The sequence below is a fragment of the Notechis scutatus genome, chromosome 2 (assembly GCF_049901735.1).
Source record: "Notechis scutatus isolate UNSWTSFEM ecotype Mainland chromosome 2, rNotScu1.2, whole genome shotgun sequence".
NCBI lineage: Eukaryota > Metazoa > Chordata > Lepidosauria > Squamata > Elapidae > Notechis > Notechis scutatus.
Window position 1 is genome coordinate 75,133,443 of NC_142010.1, and position 20,060 is coordinate 75,153,502.

The 20,060-nt window shown below is 38.1% G+C and overlaps 1 protein-coding gene and 1 long non-coding RNA gene across 11 annotated transcripts in view; one reads left to right on the plus strand and one right to left on the minus strand.

The window, feature by feature from the left end:
- LOC148132088 (uncharacterized) lies at window positions 1–3,226 on the plus strand. The gene is made up of 2 exons (XR_015747575.1): window positions 1–1,380; window positions 1,694–3,226. It is a non-coding gene; the product is annotated as an uncharacterized LOC148132088 (long non-coding RNA).
- Window positions 2,305–20,060, minus strand: part of G3BP1 (G3BP stress granule assembly factor 1) — a 27,742-nt gene continuing 9,986 nt past the window's right edge. For 3 of the 10 annotated variants that reach the window (XM_087955122.1, XM_026685939.2, XM_087955119.1), the window contains 10 exons: window positions 15,772–15,853; window positions 14,297–14,470; window positions 8,805–8,895; window positions 8,094–8,187; window positions 7,357–7,561; window positions 6,435–6,536; window positions 4,944–5,055; window positions 4,417–4,542; window positions 4,184–4,293; window positions 2,305–3,366 (listed from right to left, as the gene is read on the minus strand). In XM_087955122.1, coding sequence (XP_087811248.1) covers window positions 3,160–3,366; window positions 4,184–4,293; window positions 4,417–4,542; window positions 4,944–5,055; window positions 6,435–6,536; window positions 7,357–7,561; window positions 8,094–8,187; window positions 8,805–8,895; window positions 14,297–14,470; window positions 15,772–15,853 — 1,303 coding nt within the window. In that variant the 3' untranslated portion in view covers window positions 2,305–3,159. Of the gene's footprint in view, window positions 3,367–4,183; window positions 4,315–4,416; window positions 4,543–4,943; window positions 5,056–6,434; window positions 6,537–7,356; window positions 7,565–8,093; window positions 8,188–8,804; window positions 8,896–14,296; window positions 14,471–15,771; window positions 15,854–20,060 lie in introns of all 10 variants that reach the window. The other 7 variants (XM_026685946.2, XM_026685914.2, XM_087955118.1 and 4 more) reach the window with 3 other exon arrangements.

Genomic DNA, 20,060 nt, shown 5'->3' on the forward strand with positions numbered 1-20,060 from the left:
TTAGTTTTGAAATATTTGCTGTTCTTTGACAAAATGTCTTTTACAAAATGATTGTTTACAAGATAGGAAAGTAACCAAACTAATTCAAAGAATTTGAGCAGGCATGCCTTACACTGTTCATAAATGATCTGAAGTTAAGGCTGAGCAATGAGTTTAGCAGTTGACTCACAATTTAATGCATTGGTTGGGAAAATAACCAGCAGTTCCAAGAAGTTATCTCCAAATTTTAGAAATGCATGCTAATATTGCCCAAATTTAAACAAAAACTAATTGTTCACATTTAATACAGCATTAACTGGGAGATATAGGTGGCAAACATGTCTTGTGATGGGCAGCACAGTAAAAGGTAAAATAATTTGTGGCTACAGGGAGAAAGAAACAACTGAATACACTGAACACATCTAGTGCATATAGATTACAATATTATTCAAGAACCAGTAAAGATGCAAAAAGGACTAAGCAAAACGATCAAGGAAAGCACAAATATCATACAAGGAAATGTTAGAATGTGGTGCTACTTGGGTGCAGAAGGCAGGGCAAGGGGAGGGGGGGAAGACACCAGGTTTGTTTAAAATAATTCAGTATGGAGTCCTTTTCACATGTAATTTGACATACATATTAATGTAGCACACAATCACAGAATAGATCAGTGGAGAATAAAGCCATCAGTAGCTATTAATCTAAAGGCTTTTCCCTCATCAACTGTCATCAACTCTATTCTTCTACATGCTATTCGCTAGGTAATACTTTAACACTTGTTTATGGCCTTTCCAAATGTTAATTGCTCATTGCAAAAAAAAAAAAAAAAAGACTGGATAGAAGTTACGTTTCATTTATACTGCTGCCATGTCCTTAAACAATATACCAAATGCAATTTACTTAAATTAAAATGGACATTCAAGGAACAAATTTCGGTCCAGAGCAAAATGTTGGAATACAGGGGTATCAAACTGGCATCGTCCTGCATGTGACATATCACAACTTTTTTCCCCTTCGCTAAAATGGGGGCAGGCATGGCCAGCACAGGACACATCCGGCCCGTGGGCCACAAGATTGACACCCCTGCTATAGCATGATTCATGATAGCTACTAAATCAGCCTCTTATGCTTAAATCTTAGTTCCCCAAAGCTTTTAATTACAAATCTAAGTTTAAAACTATCAAAAGATAATTTGTCTCCTTTATCAATCACAGAATACCAATAAACACTGAATTCAGCTGCAGCATGCCAACAGGTGTCACCATCTCAATAAAAATTATAATTTTAAAATTCTCTAGTATGGTGGTCCATGAACAATATTCAGCTGTATTCTAAATTAATTAATATGGTTACACCAGCCATACTGCTTTTAAATAGGTATTAGTTGGATTTTCTAGAGCAGTGATCCCCAACCTTTTTATGCCACGGCCCGGTACGGCATCAGCTGGGCGCCGCGCCCGGTACTGGCATCAGCTGGCGCCGCCATCTTTTTGATGAAAAAGTGCTTCCGGTGAGGTCACCAGAAGCACTTTTTCATCAAAAAGAGCGGCGCTGCTCGATGAGCTTTTCCGGGTAGAAATGGCTTTCTACCGGAAAAGCTCACCGAAGCTTTTTCATCAAAAAGATGGCGGCGCCAGCAACCAGCGGCCCGGTAGGACTTGTTCGATGGACGGTACGGTCCGCGGACCGGTGGTTGGGGACCCCTGTTCTAGAGGCCATGCACAGTGTGATGGTATTAATATATAGTGGAAAAGACTATCAAGGCACTCCCCAGAGCCACAATGTTATTTTTCCATTTGCCTGTAGGCAATATTCTTTTCTTTTCTATACATTCAGCAAAGACAGATGTTTCATAGCTTATCCAATGCCACGAATATAATCACAGTGAAAAATGGGTATTATCAGAAATTGGAGTTTATCATTTCCCCCTTATTAGCTTAGCTTATTTTAAAGCCAATCTAAGTCTTAACACATAGCAACATACTTTGTAAATTGAACATGTGCGTATTAAAAAGGTTTATGATTTAATTTCCCACAGTCATGTAATTGTGGAAGGCACTCAACTTCAGAGCTAAAGACAATGTCAATACATAGCTGGGCCTCTGAAACTTCTCAAAAGCATTACACAAATATATATATATATAATATATATATATATATATATATATATATATATATATATATATATATATATATATATATATATATATATATATATATATATATATATATATATATATATATATCTGTGCAACTATAAAGACATGTGACAATGAGAAAGGGACAAAAATCTCGTGAAAGATTTCGACATACTCCAAAACTGAATAAAGCAAATCTATACTTTTTTATTTTTTTAACAATTTGCCAAGACTGGAATGAGAGATAAATAGAAGGCACAACAATTTTGTTTCGGTTTTAATACAAATACAAACTAAACATGAAAAAGTCCCTATTTCAATAAAAAAAATTTTTTTTTACAAGTTCAGGAAGAGTGTTTTAAAGAGTCAAGTTCTAGACATTTAAAACCTATCCCACAATCCTTGTAAGTGGTAAAACAGTAGTGAGAATTCCTTTTCGTGATCATGTACCAAAAGAAAATATTCTATGAATACCCTTTATTCCACTTTTACAACGCCACAAAAAAAAAAAAAAAAAAAGGGTAACGTCGATTTCCAAACAGCAACATCTCCAGACTGGGAACGAAGAGGTCCTATGACCCCACCTCCCAAGGGGTATACGGATTTCCCTGCCCTTGAAATGTTTGTCAGGTGCTAGATTTTCCTATAGGCTCCAGAACACATGCAGGTAAAAAGGGTAATTCCACTGACTAAAGCGCACCTCACGTCAGTAAGGAAAAAAGAAAAGCGCCACACTTCCATTAGGAAAAATCACTGGTACCAAAAAAATATATATATATCCAGTCCATATGTCTGCAGCGAGCGAGCAAGGATTTGGTAATTCTTTCTAAAATCCATCTTTTCCTGAAATATTGTTCCACAAAGCTGGAATCTGGGACAAGGACTAGGAAGAAAAATCACAAAACCAAACACAAACAAAATGAGCCAAAATTGTATCAAACGTAGCAGTCTATAACAGGGTAGGACCACATTCCAAGATACCCAAGGCTGAAATTCACAAATCTGCAGGAAGAAGGGTTTGTCTCCTCTCATCATCCGTTAATCACTGGCGTTGCCCGATGCCCCTTCCAGTGCCAAATCCTGGTTTTTGAGACATTCCTCCACGTGGAGGGCCTCGAATCCCACCTCCCAGCCCCCCACGGGTGCCACCAGGCCCACGGGGTCGGTTGTCTCGACGATCACCCTCCCTGGCTGCTCGAGTTTTTTTCTCTTCTACATTCAAGCGCACTTCTCCTCTGAACATGATTGGCTGCAAGAGAAAAGAGAGAAATATCAAGAGACCAAAGAGAGCCATTCAGAACAGTCAACAACAGAATTGCAATCCAAGTCTACTGAGAAGTAAGACTCACTAGATTCACCAGGTTCTTTCTGGGGAGCGCAACCTAATTCATTTAATCTTTCAAAAGGCTAAAAGATAATGTTTCAAAATAGATATATGTTGTTTCTGTGAATTCAAACCACTCTGCAGTCCATGTATCTTTTTTAATATGTTCGGATTACTCATGAAGCTCTTGTGCAAAAACGTAAAAACACTGGATGCTCCCCTGCCAATCAGATTGATCCTATTTCAACATATAATCGAGTGTTGTTTAGGAGAGATAGGCTATTGTATTTCCTATTCTGTCCTTCAGGGCTTCCTGAAAATCCAAGAGAACAATTTTGTACGTGGAGTCCAAGAAATCCAGCTATCCAAAATTATTCATTAAACTGATGAACTATCCTCACATTTACTATTTATGGTTTCAAAAAGTACCCAACTATCCTAATATATAAGCATTTTTTTAAAAATTCTTCAGAATAATTATAGAATATGAAATTGATATTTCATAATTATTTTAAATGACTACTGCAAATTAATGCAGCAAAATCTAACTACGGTAGCTATGTACCACTCTTGTTAATTCCACTTTAGCAATCATTTGCCAACATAAAAGCAGAAGCATTCCGGTGATTAACTTTTGTTTTTAATACAAATATTTTCTGTTTTATTTCAAAAGGATAGATATTTAGCCAATTTCAACATGGCCAAATCACTTGAAAGTTTTATTAATTTGAATTTAATGTACCCTATTGCCAAGGATCTTCTGAACTGGTTCTGGATCATCAAATACCACAAATCCAAAGTTAGGCAGTTTTCCTCCACTGTTGATACGCAGTTCTACAACATTTCCATAGCCTGCAAGAGAGTTTGCAAGTTCTTTGATCATACATTAGACTGTTCTGTGAAAATAAGCATGTACTTTTAAACCGCCACCAATAGCAAGCTCCAACCAATAGAAAAGCAATGTTCACAGCTTACTTTGAAAGAAGTCCTTTAGTTCTGATTTATCAACATCATGAGGAAGGTTCCCTACAAAGAGCTGTTGACTGTCTGGGTACCTCACAATCCGTCTGGTTTCCATGTCACCTTGTTCTCCTTCCCGTACTTAAATAAGAGAATTGAGGTGTAAGAATATCATGATATTAAAGAAAATGAAACAGCGTCTATCTTAATCTTTGTTTACAGTAAAAGAAATGCTGGTTATTAATTAGACAAGTGAAATTACAACAATTGATCCATTTATTCCTATTTAAGAGGCTTTATTGTTAACATGCAAGTGGCATCTTACCAAAGCCTTTGAAGTAGAATAAAAGGTCTACATATAAATAATTTGGTCTTATATTCTTTCCAACTCTTTAAGAAATATTTTTGCATTTTTTTAACTTAAGCGCAGGAGTTGGGATGTTTTAATAATTTTATTTCGATACTGAACTCTTTTAAAAACCATACAATATCACCACCATACAATTTTCCTATATACCAAATACAGAATTTGGTTTTCTTACTTGTTCTAGGGCCTCTTTGTAGTGGGATGTTTGTCCGTTGCTCTCTCACCCTCTGGTCCCGCTGAGGTCTCTGTGGTGGAGTTTGGGATTCAGGCTTAGATTCAGGACGGGGCTGAAAAATGTATCAGCACAAAATGAGTACAGAAGACAAACAAAATTAAAATTTATTCTGACTGTAACAATTAGGAACCTGTGGAAGAGAAGGAAAACAAGCTTAAAAAATGGAATTAAGAAAATTAATCCCTTTCTTTCACTTAACACACTTGCCGTTGAAGCCTAAAGAAGCTATACTGAGTTGGAAGCACTGATGACAAATGCTTCCTTTCCACAGTATTTTTCATCCATTTCTGGTGAGAATAGCAATAGTTAGTTGCATTTAATCTTTAATGTGGCAGTGCCTCTTCAAAATTATGAGGGGGTTGAAGAAAAATAGAAAACAAGTCCAAATGTATGGCTAAGAAACAATTATATAGCTAAAAGCAAAACCTTCTAGAGCAGGGGTCTCAAACTCGCAGCCCGCAGGACGATATCCTGTGGCCCCCACCGTGATATGAAAGCATAATATTAGTGCGACCCGCAGGGGGAATGGACCTCTGAAGGAAGTCCCGCCCGCCGTAACTCGTCGTGGCTGACATTCGGGCCCGGCAAGTCCGAGCAGCCAGCACACAGAACAGGGCGGTGCCGGATGTTGGAGAAGCAGAGCAGAGCCGGAGATCATTAGCCGTCTCTTTCGCAGCACAAGAAGCCTCCCCCAACTGGCCAGCTGCTCTCCTCCTTCTCTGCGTGTTTGTTCTGTATGGCCGAGGAGGAGACTAGAAGCGGAAATGATGTCACGCAGAAGCGGAAACGAAGTCATTTTTGTGGAATCCCTTATGCGGCCCAGCCTCACCCAGACTCTGCCTCCAGCGGCCCCCAGGTAAATTGAGTTTGAGACCCCTGCTCTAGAGCCTAGTATTTTTAACTAAAACAAAAAAAGACCATTCCTATTCTTCTTAATCAAATTTTCTCCTGAAGATTTTTAGAAAGAGACTAATGTTATTGGGAGTGGGCGAGCCAATAAAATGGATGTGAAATCCATTACTGCTTCCTTTTAATACTGTGTTTCAAAAGTACAGGCAATCCCCGAGTTAAGAACATCCAACCTACAGATAACTTAGCAAGGATGCCGATTACTAAAAATGGCACAGGGCACTCCCCTTACTTAAGCCAATGAACAGCTGAAGTTGTGCAATGTTTTCATGAACTGCTAAAGCTGCATATTTTTAATAGACGGCCTATTTTCAGTGTTTTTCAGCATTCATGAAAACATGGTGCAGCTTCAGCAGTTTGCTGGTTTAAGGAAGGAGAATGCCATTTGCCACCTATGCTGAACACTCCATAAACAATAATCAACTAGTGCTAAAAATTCAAATTAATTGTAAATTCATGGCATCTTTAGATTGCATTAAATTTGTTGATTACTCTTGCATGAATTTGGTAGGTGGTTCCTACCTGTGATGTAGGCAATTTGACAACATGGGGTGGTATGCCTGATACTGGAACTGCTCCACTGGGTGGTAAATTCTTACTGGTCACTGATGCCCATGAAGATGTCTGGAAAAAAAGAGCTTTATTAACAATACTGTACAAGATACTTATGACCTTCAAAGATGCCCCTCTCAACTTCTACTTTTTTAATTCCACTGGCACACAGTCTCATTTATTTACATGACAAGAATACACTCAGTATTTAATATTTGTGACCATTTAAATTTTTCTTTCAAATTATCTCAGTAGTTAAGAATAAAACTTGCATAGCTAAATCATAAATGGGAAGATTTATAGACATTTGGTTCTTATACTACATTTAGATACAAATATTGATGGTTACATCTGAGTTCCTCCCCACTATGGAGAGCTTTCCATCAGCCAAATGACTAACTATAACGAAGACATGATACGTTACACAGTTCTGTGCTCTATAACAATAATCTCTTATCTGCAAATAGGACTTAAGAGAAAGCTCATTATCACACTGTAGGTCACAGTAACGGATTGCAGTTAGCTGTTTCAAATTTCCTCAACCACTGGTTGGTTGCCAGAAATATGATAAATTTGCCACTGGTATCTATGGAGATGTTATCATTTCATCAATGAGCTGAAAGTAAAACAACTTATAACTATAAAGAAAAAAATGTGAGGATTTTGGTAGTGCTTTAAGTTCATACTCTATTTTAAGGGTATTATTAGATTGAGCGACACAGCATTAAAAACAGATTTAACAGTTAATTAACTTAGTGGTGCAACTTTAGGGAACTAAAAGCCAGAAAAATAATTTGCAGGATCCTCTTGCAAATGAACATTTTTTAACAGAAAAAAAAGGTAAAAGAACAAATTTATGGAAAGACAACATAAGAGAAAATTTTTGTATTACTCTAGAGTCTTCTTGCACAACAGGTGTTGGATCTGCAGGAACTGGAGAAGGACTCTTCTCAATAGCTTCCTCAGGAGCTGCTTCCTCTACCACTAGGTCAGGTTTTTCTTCTTGAACTTCTACTTCAGGCTCTTGTTCAGGCTCAGCTTCTGGTTCCGGTTCTGGTTCTACAACTGGTTCTTCAAGCTGTTCCTCCAAATCATTGCTGCTGACGAAAGACCTTTTCATTATAGTCAGCAATTTGTCTATGCAAGTTCAATAACAGAATCTTCAGTTTCTAAACCCTACACTATGGGGTATTTATAAAATGTTCAGTTATTTATAAAAATGTTCAATATAATAATTTAATTCAATTCTATACTGGCACACAAAAATGTTTTCTTTGATAAAATCAGCAATACCTCCATCATTTAAAACATTTTTTTTTAAATCATTCAATCTCTTTTCCTTATACTACATATGGAAAATGACTTCCAAATACATTATTTCTAAAAATGAAAAGAATTGATAGGTGTTTACGTATTCTAAGAACAAGATTACTAATTACTAATGAATTACTAATGAATGGTGAAAATTTGACTCTAAAATTAACAGTGAACTTTCTATTATCTGTCAGCAGAGCTATGAGAGGCAACTTTTAAACAAAAGTGAGATAATACTGGATTTTCTGAGAACTGAACTTTTATTTCAGCTAGACCAACAAAAAACAGGGTAACTGGAGTGTCCGGCTGATTTACCTGACAGACTGTTCATAGTAAGCTGCTGAATCATCAGCAACTGCCTCTGGAGTCTGTTGCCTTTCCTCAGGCTCTTCTGCCTCTTCTTCAGATTCTGGTGAGGGAGAAAAACAACTCTGCATCCTACTTTGTACACATTAAGGACAGCTCATAATGTTCATTCAATCTTTCACGACTTACTAAATATGTGTATAAATTGTATATGTACATTTTTAATTGATAATAATGTGGCCAGATGCACACACGGGAAAGAGGTTCAGGTTTGCTCTGGTTTTCATCCATAGTAAAATCCATATCAAAATCCTGGTACAGAAGTTCTTGGTAGTATTATCCTTTTTTCTAGTTCATATCTTTTCACTGATTTTCAGTATTATTGTAACTTTAGTTCTGCTTCCTCTTTGGAAATATCAACAGGTGCTGCATTTAGGCTTTATACCTAAGCAGAGTCACACAGGGATTCCCAGGGCTGTAAACTAGACTACAAAGTAAAATCACCAGAAGGTTAACAGTGACCACTTGTATAATGCTACCATGTACAACAGCATGGACAATTAATTAAGACTTGAAAGATATCCTACCTTTTTATTATTCAAAGGCATCGTTAAATTATGCAAGCAAGTCATGATTTGGCCATTTCACTATTTAAAGGAATTATTAACAAAATAAAAAAAAATCACTGTCATAAACATGAAATTAAGTTTTGGAGCTCACCCTCTGGAGGTTCAGCATTCAAGTCACCAAAAACTTCATCCTGGTAGCGAAATATGTCATTATGGACATAAAACTTGTTTGCAACTGATCCCTGTAGACAATACAATGTGAAAAATAAAATTCAGTAGTTTGCTCACCTTCTATATTTGATTTCATTCTGTCATCCCAAAATCACCTGCAGGTAAATCCTTGATTTAGAACAGTTTGTATAGTGACCGTTCAAAGGTATAACGGCACTGAAAAATGTGGACTATGACCATCTTTCATAGTTACAAACCTTTGCAGCATCCCCAAGATCATGTGATCAAAATCCAGATGCTTGGCAACTAGTTCATACTTATGACCATTGATCCCATGGTCATGTGATCACTTTTTGTAATCTTCTCACAAGCAAAGTCAATGGGGAAGCCAGATTCACTTAATCAACTGATTACCTCAAGCAAGCAGCCGCCCACTACACCCCCGGTTTTACTGTGTTTTGGCACTTGCTTGAGGAGCGTCTCCCCGCGCATGTGCCCCCCACACCCTAGCCTCCGGACACGAGGAAGAGGAGGTGGGTCGCCTGAAGGGACGCTTTCACCGCACCTGGCGATTGTTCAGCTAGCCTGGATTCCAAAAAGAAGAAATGAAAGAAGTAGCGAACAGCGCCAAGGAAAGTTTGCTGGCTTGGCCCAGCCACGGCAGCAGCGGCCTTTGCTGCAAAAGGTGAGCGGTGTGGGGTGGGAAGGTAAGCGGTGGCGGCGTGTCCCGGAACTGCACCAGTAGCAGAGAGTTTTCTTGAGCGGTTTTGGCGGCAGCAGAGCATACCAGGGCGGCAATGGCGGGGCATTCCCCCAGCAGGATCCACCCATGGGAGCACCAGGGGGAAAAGAACATTCTCTTTTCTCCCAGCCAGCATGGCTGAATTGACATCCAGGCGGGCTGACTCGTTTCGCTTTGCCTATTTATTCCTTACCCAGGTCAAGCTCACCCCCTGGGAAGGGCTGTATTGCAAGCCACCTCCTGCTCTCCTCTTTGCTGCCATAGCTGTTGGCACCGCGCCGTGCTGTCAGCTCCCTGAAAAGGATTGAGATCACTCAAGCCTGTCTGGAGGCTCCAGCAGGGATTGGCGGCGAGTGAGAGAGCTCAAAGAGGCCAGCTTCACTCCGGGCCGGTACGGTCTCGGCTGATTTGGGATGGGGCCGAGGGGCCAAAGGTGGCAACTTTGGAAGGAAACAGCTCTCAGGCAGCAAAGAGGGATGCTTCTCTGCTGCACGGGAGCTCTTCCGAAGGGAGGGGGACTTGCAAGTTTTTCGCTCTCAGGAGAGGCTCCCTCGCTCTCCCAGCTGGAGCAGCAGATGAGTTAAGCAGTCGCTGACCTGGCAGAGCCAACAGGAACCTCTCCACATGTTCCCCAGCGGAATACAAGTGGTGGTGGGGGAAGGCGACCGGCAGCGGCGGCAAAATGCAAGTGGGGGGGGGGAGGGAAGGGGCGAAACAAAAGGCAAGTAGTGGGGGCACTCACCCAGGGAGATCATCAGGGAGATCATCACATTGGGCAGGGACGCAGAAGGCAGGCAGCAATGGCTGGTCTTGCGGGCGGGCAAAAGCAGTCTACAGTCTGTTACACATGTGCACGATGTTGCACATGCGTGGGCAGGGAGCAGAGAAGTTGGCGGCAACAGGCGGGGCCAGCCAGAGGCCCAATTTACCAGATCTCCGAACTACCAGGAATGGTAACAACCGGTTCTATAGAACCAGGCCGAACCAGTAGAATCCCACCCCTGTATTAGCTGGTATTTTATGTACTTTTCGATTAGACAGCATTCCTGCAAGAAAAGCCATGACCATATATTTTGCATGCCCCCACTTTCCTGGGGCAAACGCCGCTGCTGAAGCTGCCCAAGGAAATTCATATAACTAATACCAGAGAAGTTACTGTTTTCTTTTACATTATTTCAACTATTCATCATGGTATTACAAATAGTAATAATCTAAAAATTAAAATTTCAAACTCTGTCAGAGAGAAATCATAAAAAAGGGGTCCAAAAGAGAACTAGATTGGCAGTTGGTCTCTTGCTTTTTACTAGAAGGGGCTGACACCTACTTTCTACTCACATCTCCTTTTTAAAAGTCATTTAGAGACTTCATTCATTGGGGGAAATCCTTTTAATAATAAACATTGACAAAATACATTTCCAAGAATTGTTATGACAACAAAGTAATGCTCAATCATTATCAATCTGAAATATATTGCTGCAATGTATGCATTAAAGTGAGAAAAAAAGTGTTGAAATATATAAAATTTTATATATTATAAATGCATAGTTTGAAACTGCATTGTCAGAAAGTCTAAGCATTAGCAATTGGTGATTTTGATTATACGTTTTGTAAATTCTTGATTGTGTTCTGTTGGTATTTTGAGATTCTCTTCAAAAAGTAGTTGCACATATATCTTACGTATCTATCTATGCAAGTTGTTTACAAAGGATATCATGGCTTGTTTCCACTTTACCTGTTGTAAGGACTAAGCAATAAAGACTTATTTACATGGCTACATCACCTTGTAAAGCCTAGAAGGATGGAGTTAACTCAGAGCAACAGCCTATTGTTGGAGAAAGTGTGTACTATAATAAAGCATTACAGTTATCTTCTATGCTGTGGTCTGTCTAGTCCTTAGAAAAGAAAGAACGTTCCAAGAGGCTTCTGGACAAAAACCAGGATATAAATGTGATTAAATACTAATCTAACACTGAAATCTGGACAAGCATCACAGAAAAAAAATTACAATCCAGAAAAAAAAAATAGACTTAAATCTTATCCTAATATGGTAGACATGTTTTTGATCTCTTGTGATAATAGTGATATGCTTGCCTTGCTAGATAGGAAGATTGACTTTAGCCACATATACTATTAGTCAGCCAAAATGTTCCTTACATGTCAACAAGATAGTACATTTTTGTGTATTAACAACTAAAGTCTGGAGCTAGAAAGGTAAGATAACTTGGTCTGATTTACAGAAACAGATTACACATAAGAAATTAAGAATAAAATCTCAAGAACTGAAATTGCTGAGTACTACTTCAGGATTCACAGGACAGCACTAAAAGGGAAACATCCTGAGTGGGTCAGAACATACTTGGTTGATGAATATGAGAAACTGTATGTTAGGTTGAAATTCAGTCCCTAAATGTTATTTAGAATGGTGTGAATACTTTTCTTCTGACATATGGACAAAATGTGCCAAGGATATAATTATGGTTAGTAACCTAACCTATTCTCTCCTTCTCTTCCTAAAAAATGTTAGGAAAGGTTCAAAATGGTAATGGGAATTAACATTTGTGGGTCTTCTGTCAACAAGCAGAGCCTTAAGAAAGATTCCACATTAAAAAAAACAAGTTTGATACCATGTATTTTATTATTGGGACATTATTGCTTATTATTATTGTTATTATTATTGTTGTTATTGTTATTGATAATAATATTTTAACACTATTGCAAACAGTGAATTTGTCTATTGCTGGTCTGTGACCGTAATAAAGTTTATTTAAAAAAAACAACAAGTAAATAAAAAAATTGTGTAAAACTAAGAAAGAGCAAGGAAAAAATAGATCAAAATGAAGGTGGTGTGACCTTGTGAAGTAGAACTGAGATTACATGCGTGGATATGAATTTACAGATTTAACAATAACTGAAAAGGCTTAAATATACATTAGGAAGCATGAATTGGTGTCGAAGTAATTGTTCTTGGTCCCTATGAAAATAGGAATTGGTTGGTGACAATATTGTTTTTCCTTAGTGAATTGTAATAAATTATTTGCTATACACAAGTCTATTTGTTCATTCGTATAGCATGTGAAGGAATTTGAATCTAAAAGAATAGTTGGCCTTTTATGATAAAATAGAGATAATTAGTGAAAAACAGAAAAGCTATGGAAGATTCCAAATGTGAGACTTTTTTGTCAGGAATAATCTTGAGAAACTTGAACATGGAAGAAAATGAAGTTAAAAAAAGAGAAAGTGAAGGAAAGAGGACTAGAGGAAGAGTTTATGAGTGTTACATGAAAAAAGTATTAGATGACAGATTTATCTCCCAACAGAATTGAAGTAAAAGGAAAAATGATGTGTGGAAGCTATTTGGAAGACCAAAACTATTACAGAATGCTATAGAAGTATAGGAAGTTTCATAACAATGGGAAATACAAAAAGGATGTGTTGTGGAATAAAGTGAAATGGCCAGTGGATGAATTAAAATGCATTAAAAAATTCCTGCAAGAAATAATAGTGCATAAAAGAGGAGGGGGAAGTTTAAACTCCATGCTGTTAACTAAAAAAATCATAAAATATGGCTGGCCTATGTTCATGAAGAAACTGAGCAACTTTATATAAGTGCAAATAGTTCACCAGCAAAGAATGCTGCCACTAAGATCACCCGCTTCCTGGTAGTGGAACTTTAAAGGCAATTTAAAGGTAAAGGAACTTCTTCCTGACAGTAGATAAAAACTGTGCTTTCCAATGTTGGTCTTGGAAGGTTATATGTACGTCAATTCTCTGAGGAGCTACATCTAGTATTTGGGGAACTTAGCATGCAAGATGGATAAGTCAGGTATGTGGAACTGGCATGTAAAGAAGAGTGCAGCAGGAAGGTTGGGGAAGGAGTATCAGAATAGTGAGCAAAGTAACTCCAACAGAGTCTTTGAAGCTTAGAGGTATAGTAATTCTGATCTAAAGTATGGCAAAAGGAACCTGCTGGACAATTTCTTTTTCACTGTCTCCAGCTGTAAATTGCAACCAGACAATCCCCAATGACAAGATTGGAATAAGGGGATGTGACATTCGTTTCATGTGTTTCTGAACAAAAAGGGTAACTTACAAGTTATACATGCAGGTTAAAAGTAAAAGCAGACATATTTAAATATCTTGAGAGAATGTTTCTTAAAAATGGGAAAACAGAAATTTTAAGACTTGAAAATGCCAGCAATAGTATGAAGTCTGTTTCAATAAATGACTGTTTGGAAAAAAAATACTGAAATGAGTATTAAATGCAAAACACATCTGTAAAGAATATCTAAATAAAAAGAGAATATTAAGAATGTTAGAATTCAATGAATTGGTAAAATATTCAGAAAGAAGTATTAGAAATATAAAGAACAATAGGCAATGTGAATTGATATACAGATGAAAAAATGCAAGTAAGATTTTTTCAAAGATGGAGAAGTATAAATTCATATAGTGAACAGTGGAATAAACTATTTTTAATTAATTTCCTTCCCTTTTTTCCTAAATCATGCCCTTTAATTTCTTTCATTCCCTATTTCTCTCTTCTTTTTCACCTTGTAAAACATATCCTGGCAACAAAGTAGTTTTTTGGTTTAGCAGGTAAAAGCCAGGCAGTGAGATTTCTTATCTACAACTTGTTAGACAGAGATTTTTTATGGCGAAAAAAAATCTTACAATAACCCAGCAATATTTAAAATACAAAAATATAGACAAGTATTTCCCTGGCTACATACCTCAGGGGCAAGAACAAAAGTTTGCATGAATCTCCGCATTGGTTGAGTGTTATTTGACAGCTCACCCATAACCTGTACAACAACACCATCGTTCATAGTGGCATGAGCATCCACGTGGCGGATCTTTGTGCGGCAATCCTTAAAATTCAGTGACAACACCTTCTTGTGGATATCCTAAAGAATAAAATTGAGAAAAGGAAAAATACACTGGGATCATTTAAAAAAAAAGATTCTCGGAAATGAAAGTATGGACGTGTACATAACAAGAAATATGTTGGTTGTTTTAAATCCAAAACAAATCATTGAGTTCTGAAGTTCATTTAGATTGCCAGGAGCCCAGTAGAAAAACGCAGTACATTTTCACTATTCCAGATTTCACATGAAATAAAATCAACAGAAATCTCAAAGTACTAAACCAAAAATTTAAAAAACTAGATCACCCTCCCTGTTTTCTTATCCTACACATTTCCCTAGCATCTTCTGCTGTCTCCCCCTCCTCAGGCATCACTACTTGTGCCTGTCCTGGATGCCTATTCTTTAATGTAATGATCTCTGCACTAAAAAATAAGCTTCCACTACCTTCACTGCTTCTCTCTCCTTCTTTCAGCCACTGTCAAGATTTAGTTTTCAAGGAAGACTCTAAGCCAGTGGTGGCTAACCTTTAGTACACACATGCCGGAAACCAGAAGAGCAGCTCCTGAAGCGCGTGCGCAGGAGCGCAGGAAACCAGAAGTGTGCTGGCCACCTGGTCTTCCAATTTCTAATGCACATGCACACACAAAGACCAGCTGGCCGGCGTGTGCATGCACTCTGGGGAGCTGCTCTTCTGGTTTCCAGCGCTCCTGCACGTGCGAAGACCAGTTGGCCTGCACCCATGTGGAACCCAGAAGTGTAATGGGCGATGGCTGGCATGCCTAGAGAGATGACTCTGTGTGCCACTTCCGACATGCATGGCATAGGTTCGCCATCACAACTCTAAGCTTTGCCTTTTTCCTGCTCTTAACCCCTCCCAACCACTTCTACCATATTGTGTTCCATATATGATCTAAACTGAACAGAAGACTATCCATTTTAGGTTCAAATATAAGCATAGTATTTTTTTAAAAAGGAAGAGACCAAATTTATTCCTGTTAACCAAATCATCTTTTTTTAAAAAAATATAATTTGATTAAGCTTTCCTATTTAAATTATATTTGTGCCACTATATTCAATTCATTCTCTACAGCAAGGTAAAGTATAACCAAGTCCCTGAAAAGTATACAGTAACTAAAGTAACATAGCAAAAACCAAAAGACACTCAGGGACTATACTGATGTTTAAAGCCTAAGAATGTAGAATAATTGATGTCATCTTGTTATTGGCAGGCCCAATCTAATAGGAAGTCCTGATCACCACATCCCAGTCTAAAAATCAATTTGCAAGTTTAAACTGCTATTTTTTTAGACATCTTACATAATAACTTTACAAATGCTTACAGACTGTCCGTGAACAGCATCTGCTGGTTTTCCATTGGAATCCAAGCCACCATGAACATATGAAGAATTCTTTCCATAAAATCTGTGAGACAATAATTTATAAACACTGTATTTATATACAATGTCAATCTACCAAGAGCATTTTCATAACATTTTATCTGATGGCATGAAGCAAGAGATATAGGCTCATTTAATTTGGATCTATGGATAAACAACAATTTACCAAACTAATTTCTGCAAATAAATATTGGTAAGGCTCAATCTTTCACCTCCCATGTGTAAGAAATGCAGCAGGAATGTTGATATTATTTTAGGCTTGTCACAATAAAAACTAAAACTAAAAATAAATAAAAACATTAAAAACTAAAAATTGGGGAAAATAAGTTCATTAACCTCACATATCTCTTCTAAGTACGTTCAATTAATTGCTCTCTTTTAAGTTTTTTAGTATCTAAAGCCTCCAGCTCTTTGCAGGAAATTTATCTGGATCAGACTTATACAATTTAAAATATAAAACTTACAAATTCCATCAATTCTATTAGAAAGTAGTTTGTGGGAATTGTAGTTGGAAATAATGCAATTGATTAGTTTTTGCTTGTTTCCTGGTTTTTAGTTAAGCATTATTTGCAAGCTCTTGTATCTTAGTGCTGTATGTTATAATGAATTCATGTAATCAAGAGGCACCAGAACCCACCATTCTTTTTTTTTTAATACAACAGCTACTTGCAGTCTAAACTAAAGCATCAGCACAGAACAACCTTGGCTTGTGCCAAGAAGATAAAGCAGAATTCTGAGCCAAAATCTGTAATTTAATCTTGCTGAAATCAGTGGGGAAATAGTGCCCATAAGGTGATGAATTTAAAATAATTAATACATGCATACGTATTTTATAGGAAGGGAAATCTTCAGACTGAGAAAGTCCCTAATTGAAATAAATGTTATAGTGGGGTTTGCTTTGTTTGTCCTGTTAATATGTTGGCTGTGTGCCTCAATGCTTATTTAAACAAGCTTGGAGGGGGAAAAAACCAGGGACACTGGTAACAGATTCTAATTTTAAAGAACTGATTTTCCATCATCAAGTGAGAGCAGTATTACATTTCTCTCATTTTTTAAAATAGGGAAATATTCTATTATTTTCAAAAATTATTTTTAGATATATAATTAGGTCAAGTGAATAGCATGGTCTACCATTTCACCTATTTTGTGACTGAAATAAAAAATGAAGAAAAGGACTTTTTCAAATTCCCATTGTTTCATACTGTCTGTATACTTACATCACTTTTGAGTTTTGTTCCACTAGACTAAAACACCTATATTTCAACTTTTGCTCTGTCAAAACATAGCAAACTTAAAATATGAAGCTGCATGTTTGCTTCATCCAGGTACCTGTTAACTTGAATTCTAAATAAGCTACTGAAAATGCCCCCCAAAATTGTTGCTTTTATCCAAACATGAAGAAATGTACATGAATTACATGACTACATATGTATTTCCAACATATGTGATTATTAAAGACATACAATCAAGCAGTAAACAACAGCCTACTCAAGAAATTACCAAAAAGAAAGTAGCATCCCACCAACACTGAAAGAGCAGTACAGTATATAAACAGAGAGTAAATCCCTCTCCTTTCTATCAGTGAAGAAAGTATTCAGTCTGCTAGCAAAAAGCTTGCAAACAAACAGCCAAGCTCAGAACAAGTACTCCACAGTTCAACCCTGAGCTACATATATTCTCTTCTTCTGGTATTATTTATGAATTTCTCCTAATGTATTTTTCATCAAGTGTAACAAAAGAATGAGATTAAAAAAACCCTGAACGATAGCTTCCTTCTGATCTGCATATTAGTTACAAAAATGCAAATTAGGCTGGTTAGTATTCAAATTTCAAAACAATTTATCCCCATTTTTACCTTGGTATGAAGCTGAGGGGAATTCTAGAATATGGAGATTTTTGAAAAAAGGCATCTTACTTCACAGAACAGTACCTCTAAAATACAATGTAGCATCTTTCCTAATAAAAGTGATAAAGATCATCCTCTACTTATGACCATTCAGAGTAACAATACTGAACTAAGATAATTATGACCCATACCCAGTTACAGTTGTTGCAGTGATCCCCTGGTCATGTGATCAAAATTTGGGCAAAATTTACCTTGCCTACACTTACGAATGCAGGGGAGGCTGCAACTTTCCCGCACTCACCTGACTTCCTCCCTTCTATGTTCTTTTGCCCCTGCTACCCTACCCTTGCAGGGCAGCAAGCTAACCCAAAACTGTGGGGCTCATCTAGCTACCTTCTGTCCTAGTCCTTCACCAAACTTGCAGCCAGCCACAGCAGCCAAAGCACAGTCCCTTTGCTACCTTCTTTTCATACCCTTTTCATTGCTCATCTGCCTCCTTTTTGGACCCAGCTTCTCCTGCAGCCATTTGCTACACATGCTAAAACCAGGAATAATTCAGGAAAAAAAATTGTTGCTTTTCTGCCTCCCTTTAGGATCCAGCTGAATACCAGACCTCCTAGAGTATTCCCCATCCCTCTGAAACACCTCCGCATTCCTTACCTGGGACTCATCTGCTTAACATCCATGATTCTCCCTTAATTATCACAATCAGTGATTGTCGCTTAATGATCACAATCAAAAGTGCCAGGATTGTGGTCTTTGAGCAAAGCAGCCACATGACATCTCACTTAATGACTGCTTTACTTAACTGTCTAGTATTGTAAGAATAGCCAGAATTGACATGCCATTTTGGCCCCAATTCTGGCTATTCTTACAATACTAGATAACACGGTATCAACAATACAGACCTTCAAGTTTCTAGATTCTATAACTCAAGACTTAAAATGGACATCTAACATTAAAAATGTAATCAAAAAAGCACAACAAAGAATGTTTTTTCTGCGGCAACTCAGAAAGCTCAAACTGCCCAAGGAGCTGCTGATTCAGTTCTACAGAGGTATTACTGAGTCTATCATCTGCACCTCTATAACTGTCTGGTTTGGCTCTGCAACCAAACAAGGCAGACACAGACTTCAACGGATAATTCAGGCATGATATTCCCCTCTGAAAAAAAAATTGGGGCCGGCCAAGAGACCGCGCGCCAAGAAATCGCTGCCCAGCTCCCTTTTCCTGCCGCTCAGCGGCCTCCGCTCGCACCGCCCGCCCTCCCGGGCTCCGCTCAGGTATCTGGCTGGGGCTGTCAGGAGTTGCTACCGCCGGCGCGGCTCCAGTCCCGTGTTGCCTCGGGAAGGAAAGGCAAAACCAGGAGCCGCTGCTGCCGTTGCAAGCGCCCCGCGGCTCTTCCTTTGCCTTTCCCTTCCTGAGGCAACGCGGGACTGGAGCCACGCAGAGCCGCGCCAGCGGTAGCAACTCCTGACTCGGGCCTCCGAGGGGAGGGGAAGGAGGAGAAGAAGGGGGGGCGATTCCCAAAAAAATCGGAATTCCGATTTTAATCAGAAGAATATCATGTCTGATAATTAGAACTGCAGAAAAACCAATTGCTACCAACCTGCCTTCCATTGAGGACCTGTATACTGCACAAGTCACGAAGAGGGCTGTGAAAATATCTACGGACCCCTCATATCCTGGACATAAATTGTTTCAACTTCTTCTCTCAAAACGACGCTATAGGGCACTGCACATCAGAACTAGACACAAGTTTTTTCCCAAATGCCATCATTCTGCTGAACAACTAATTCCCACAACTCTGTCAAACTATTTACTAACACTGTATTACTATTTTTCTTCTCATCCTTCCTATTACCTATCTCCTCCCACTTATGACTATAACCTTGTTGCTTTGTATCTCTACGGTTTATATTGTTTTGTTTCCTAGTATGATTTGATTGCTTATTTAGTAACCTATGACTATCACTAAGTATTGTATTTTATGATTCTTGATGAATGTATTTTTTTCTTTTTATGCACACTGAGAGCATTGGCACCAAAGATCACACTTGGCCAATAAACATTTCTAATTCTATAAGACTAGGATTAACTGTAGTAGAAAGGAGTAGAGCAGTTCATGTTCGTTTTAAAATCTGCATCAAAGAATTATCCAATTTGTTGAGAACATATCTGAAAGCTGCACAGAAAAAGTATGTAGATAAGAAATCTGCTTGCATAATACCAAATTTTAAGGGGTGGTTGTTCTTTAATGCAATAGGCAAATTGCTAAAAACATAAAAGTAATGGTAAGAAGCTGGTGTAAGAAAAAGGAATGAAGCACAAGGTTTATGATATATGCAAATATCAAACAGAGGAACAGGTTAATTTATTGTTAGAA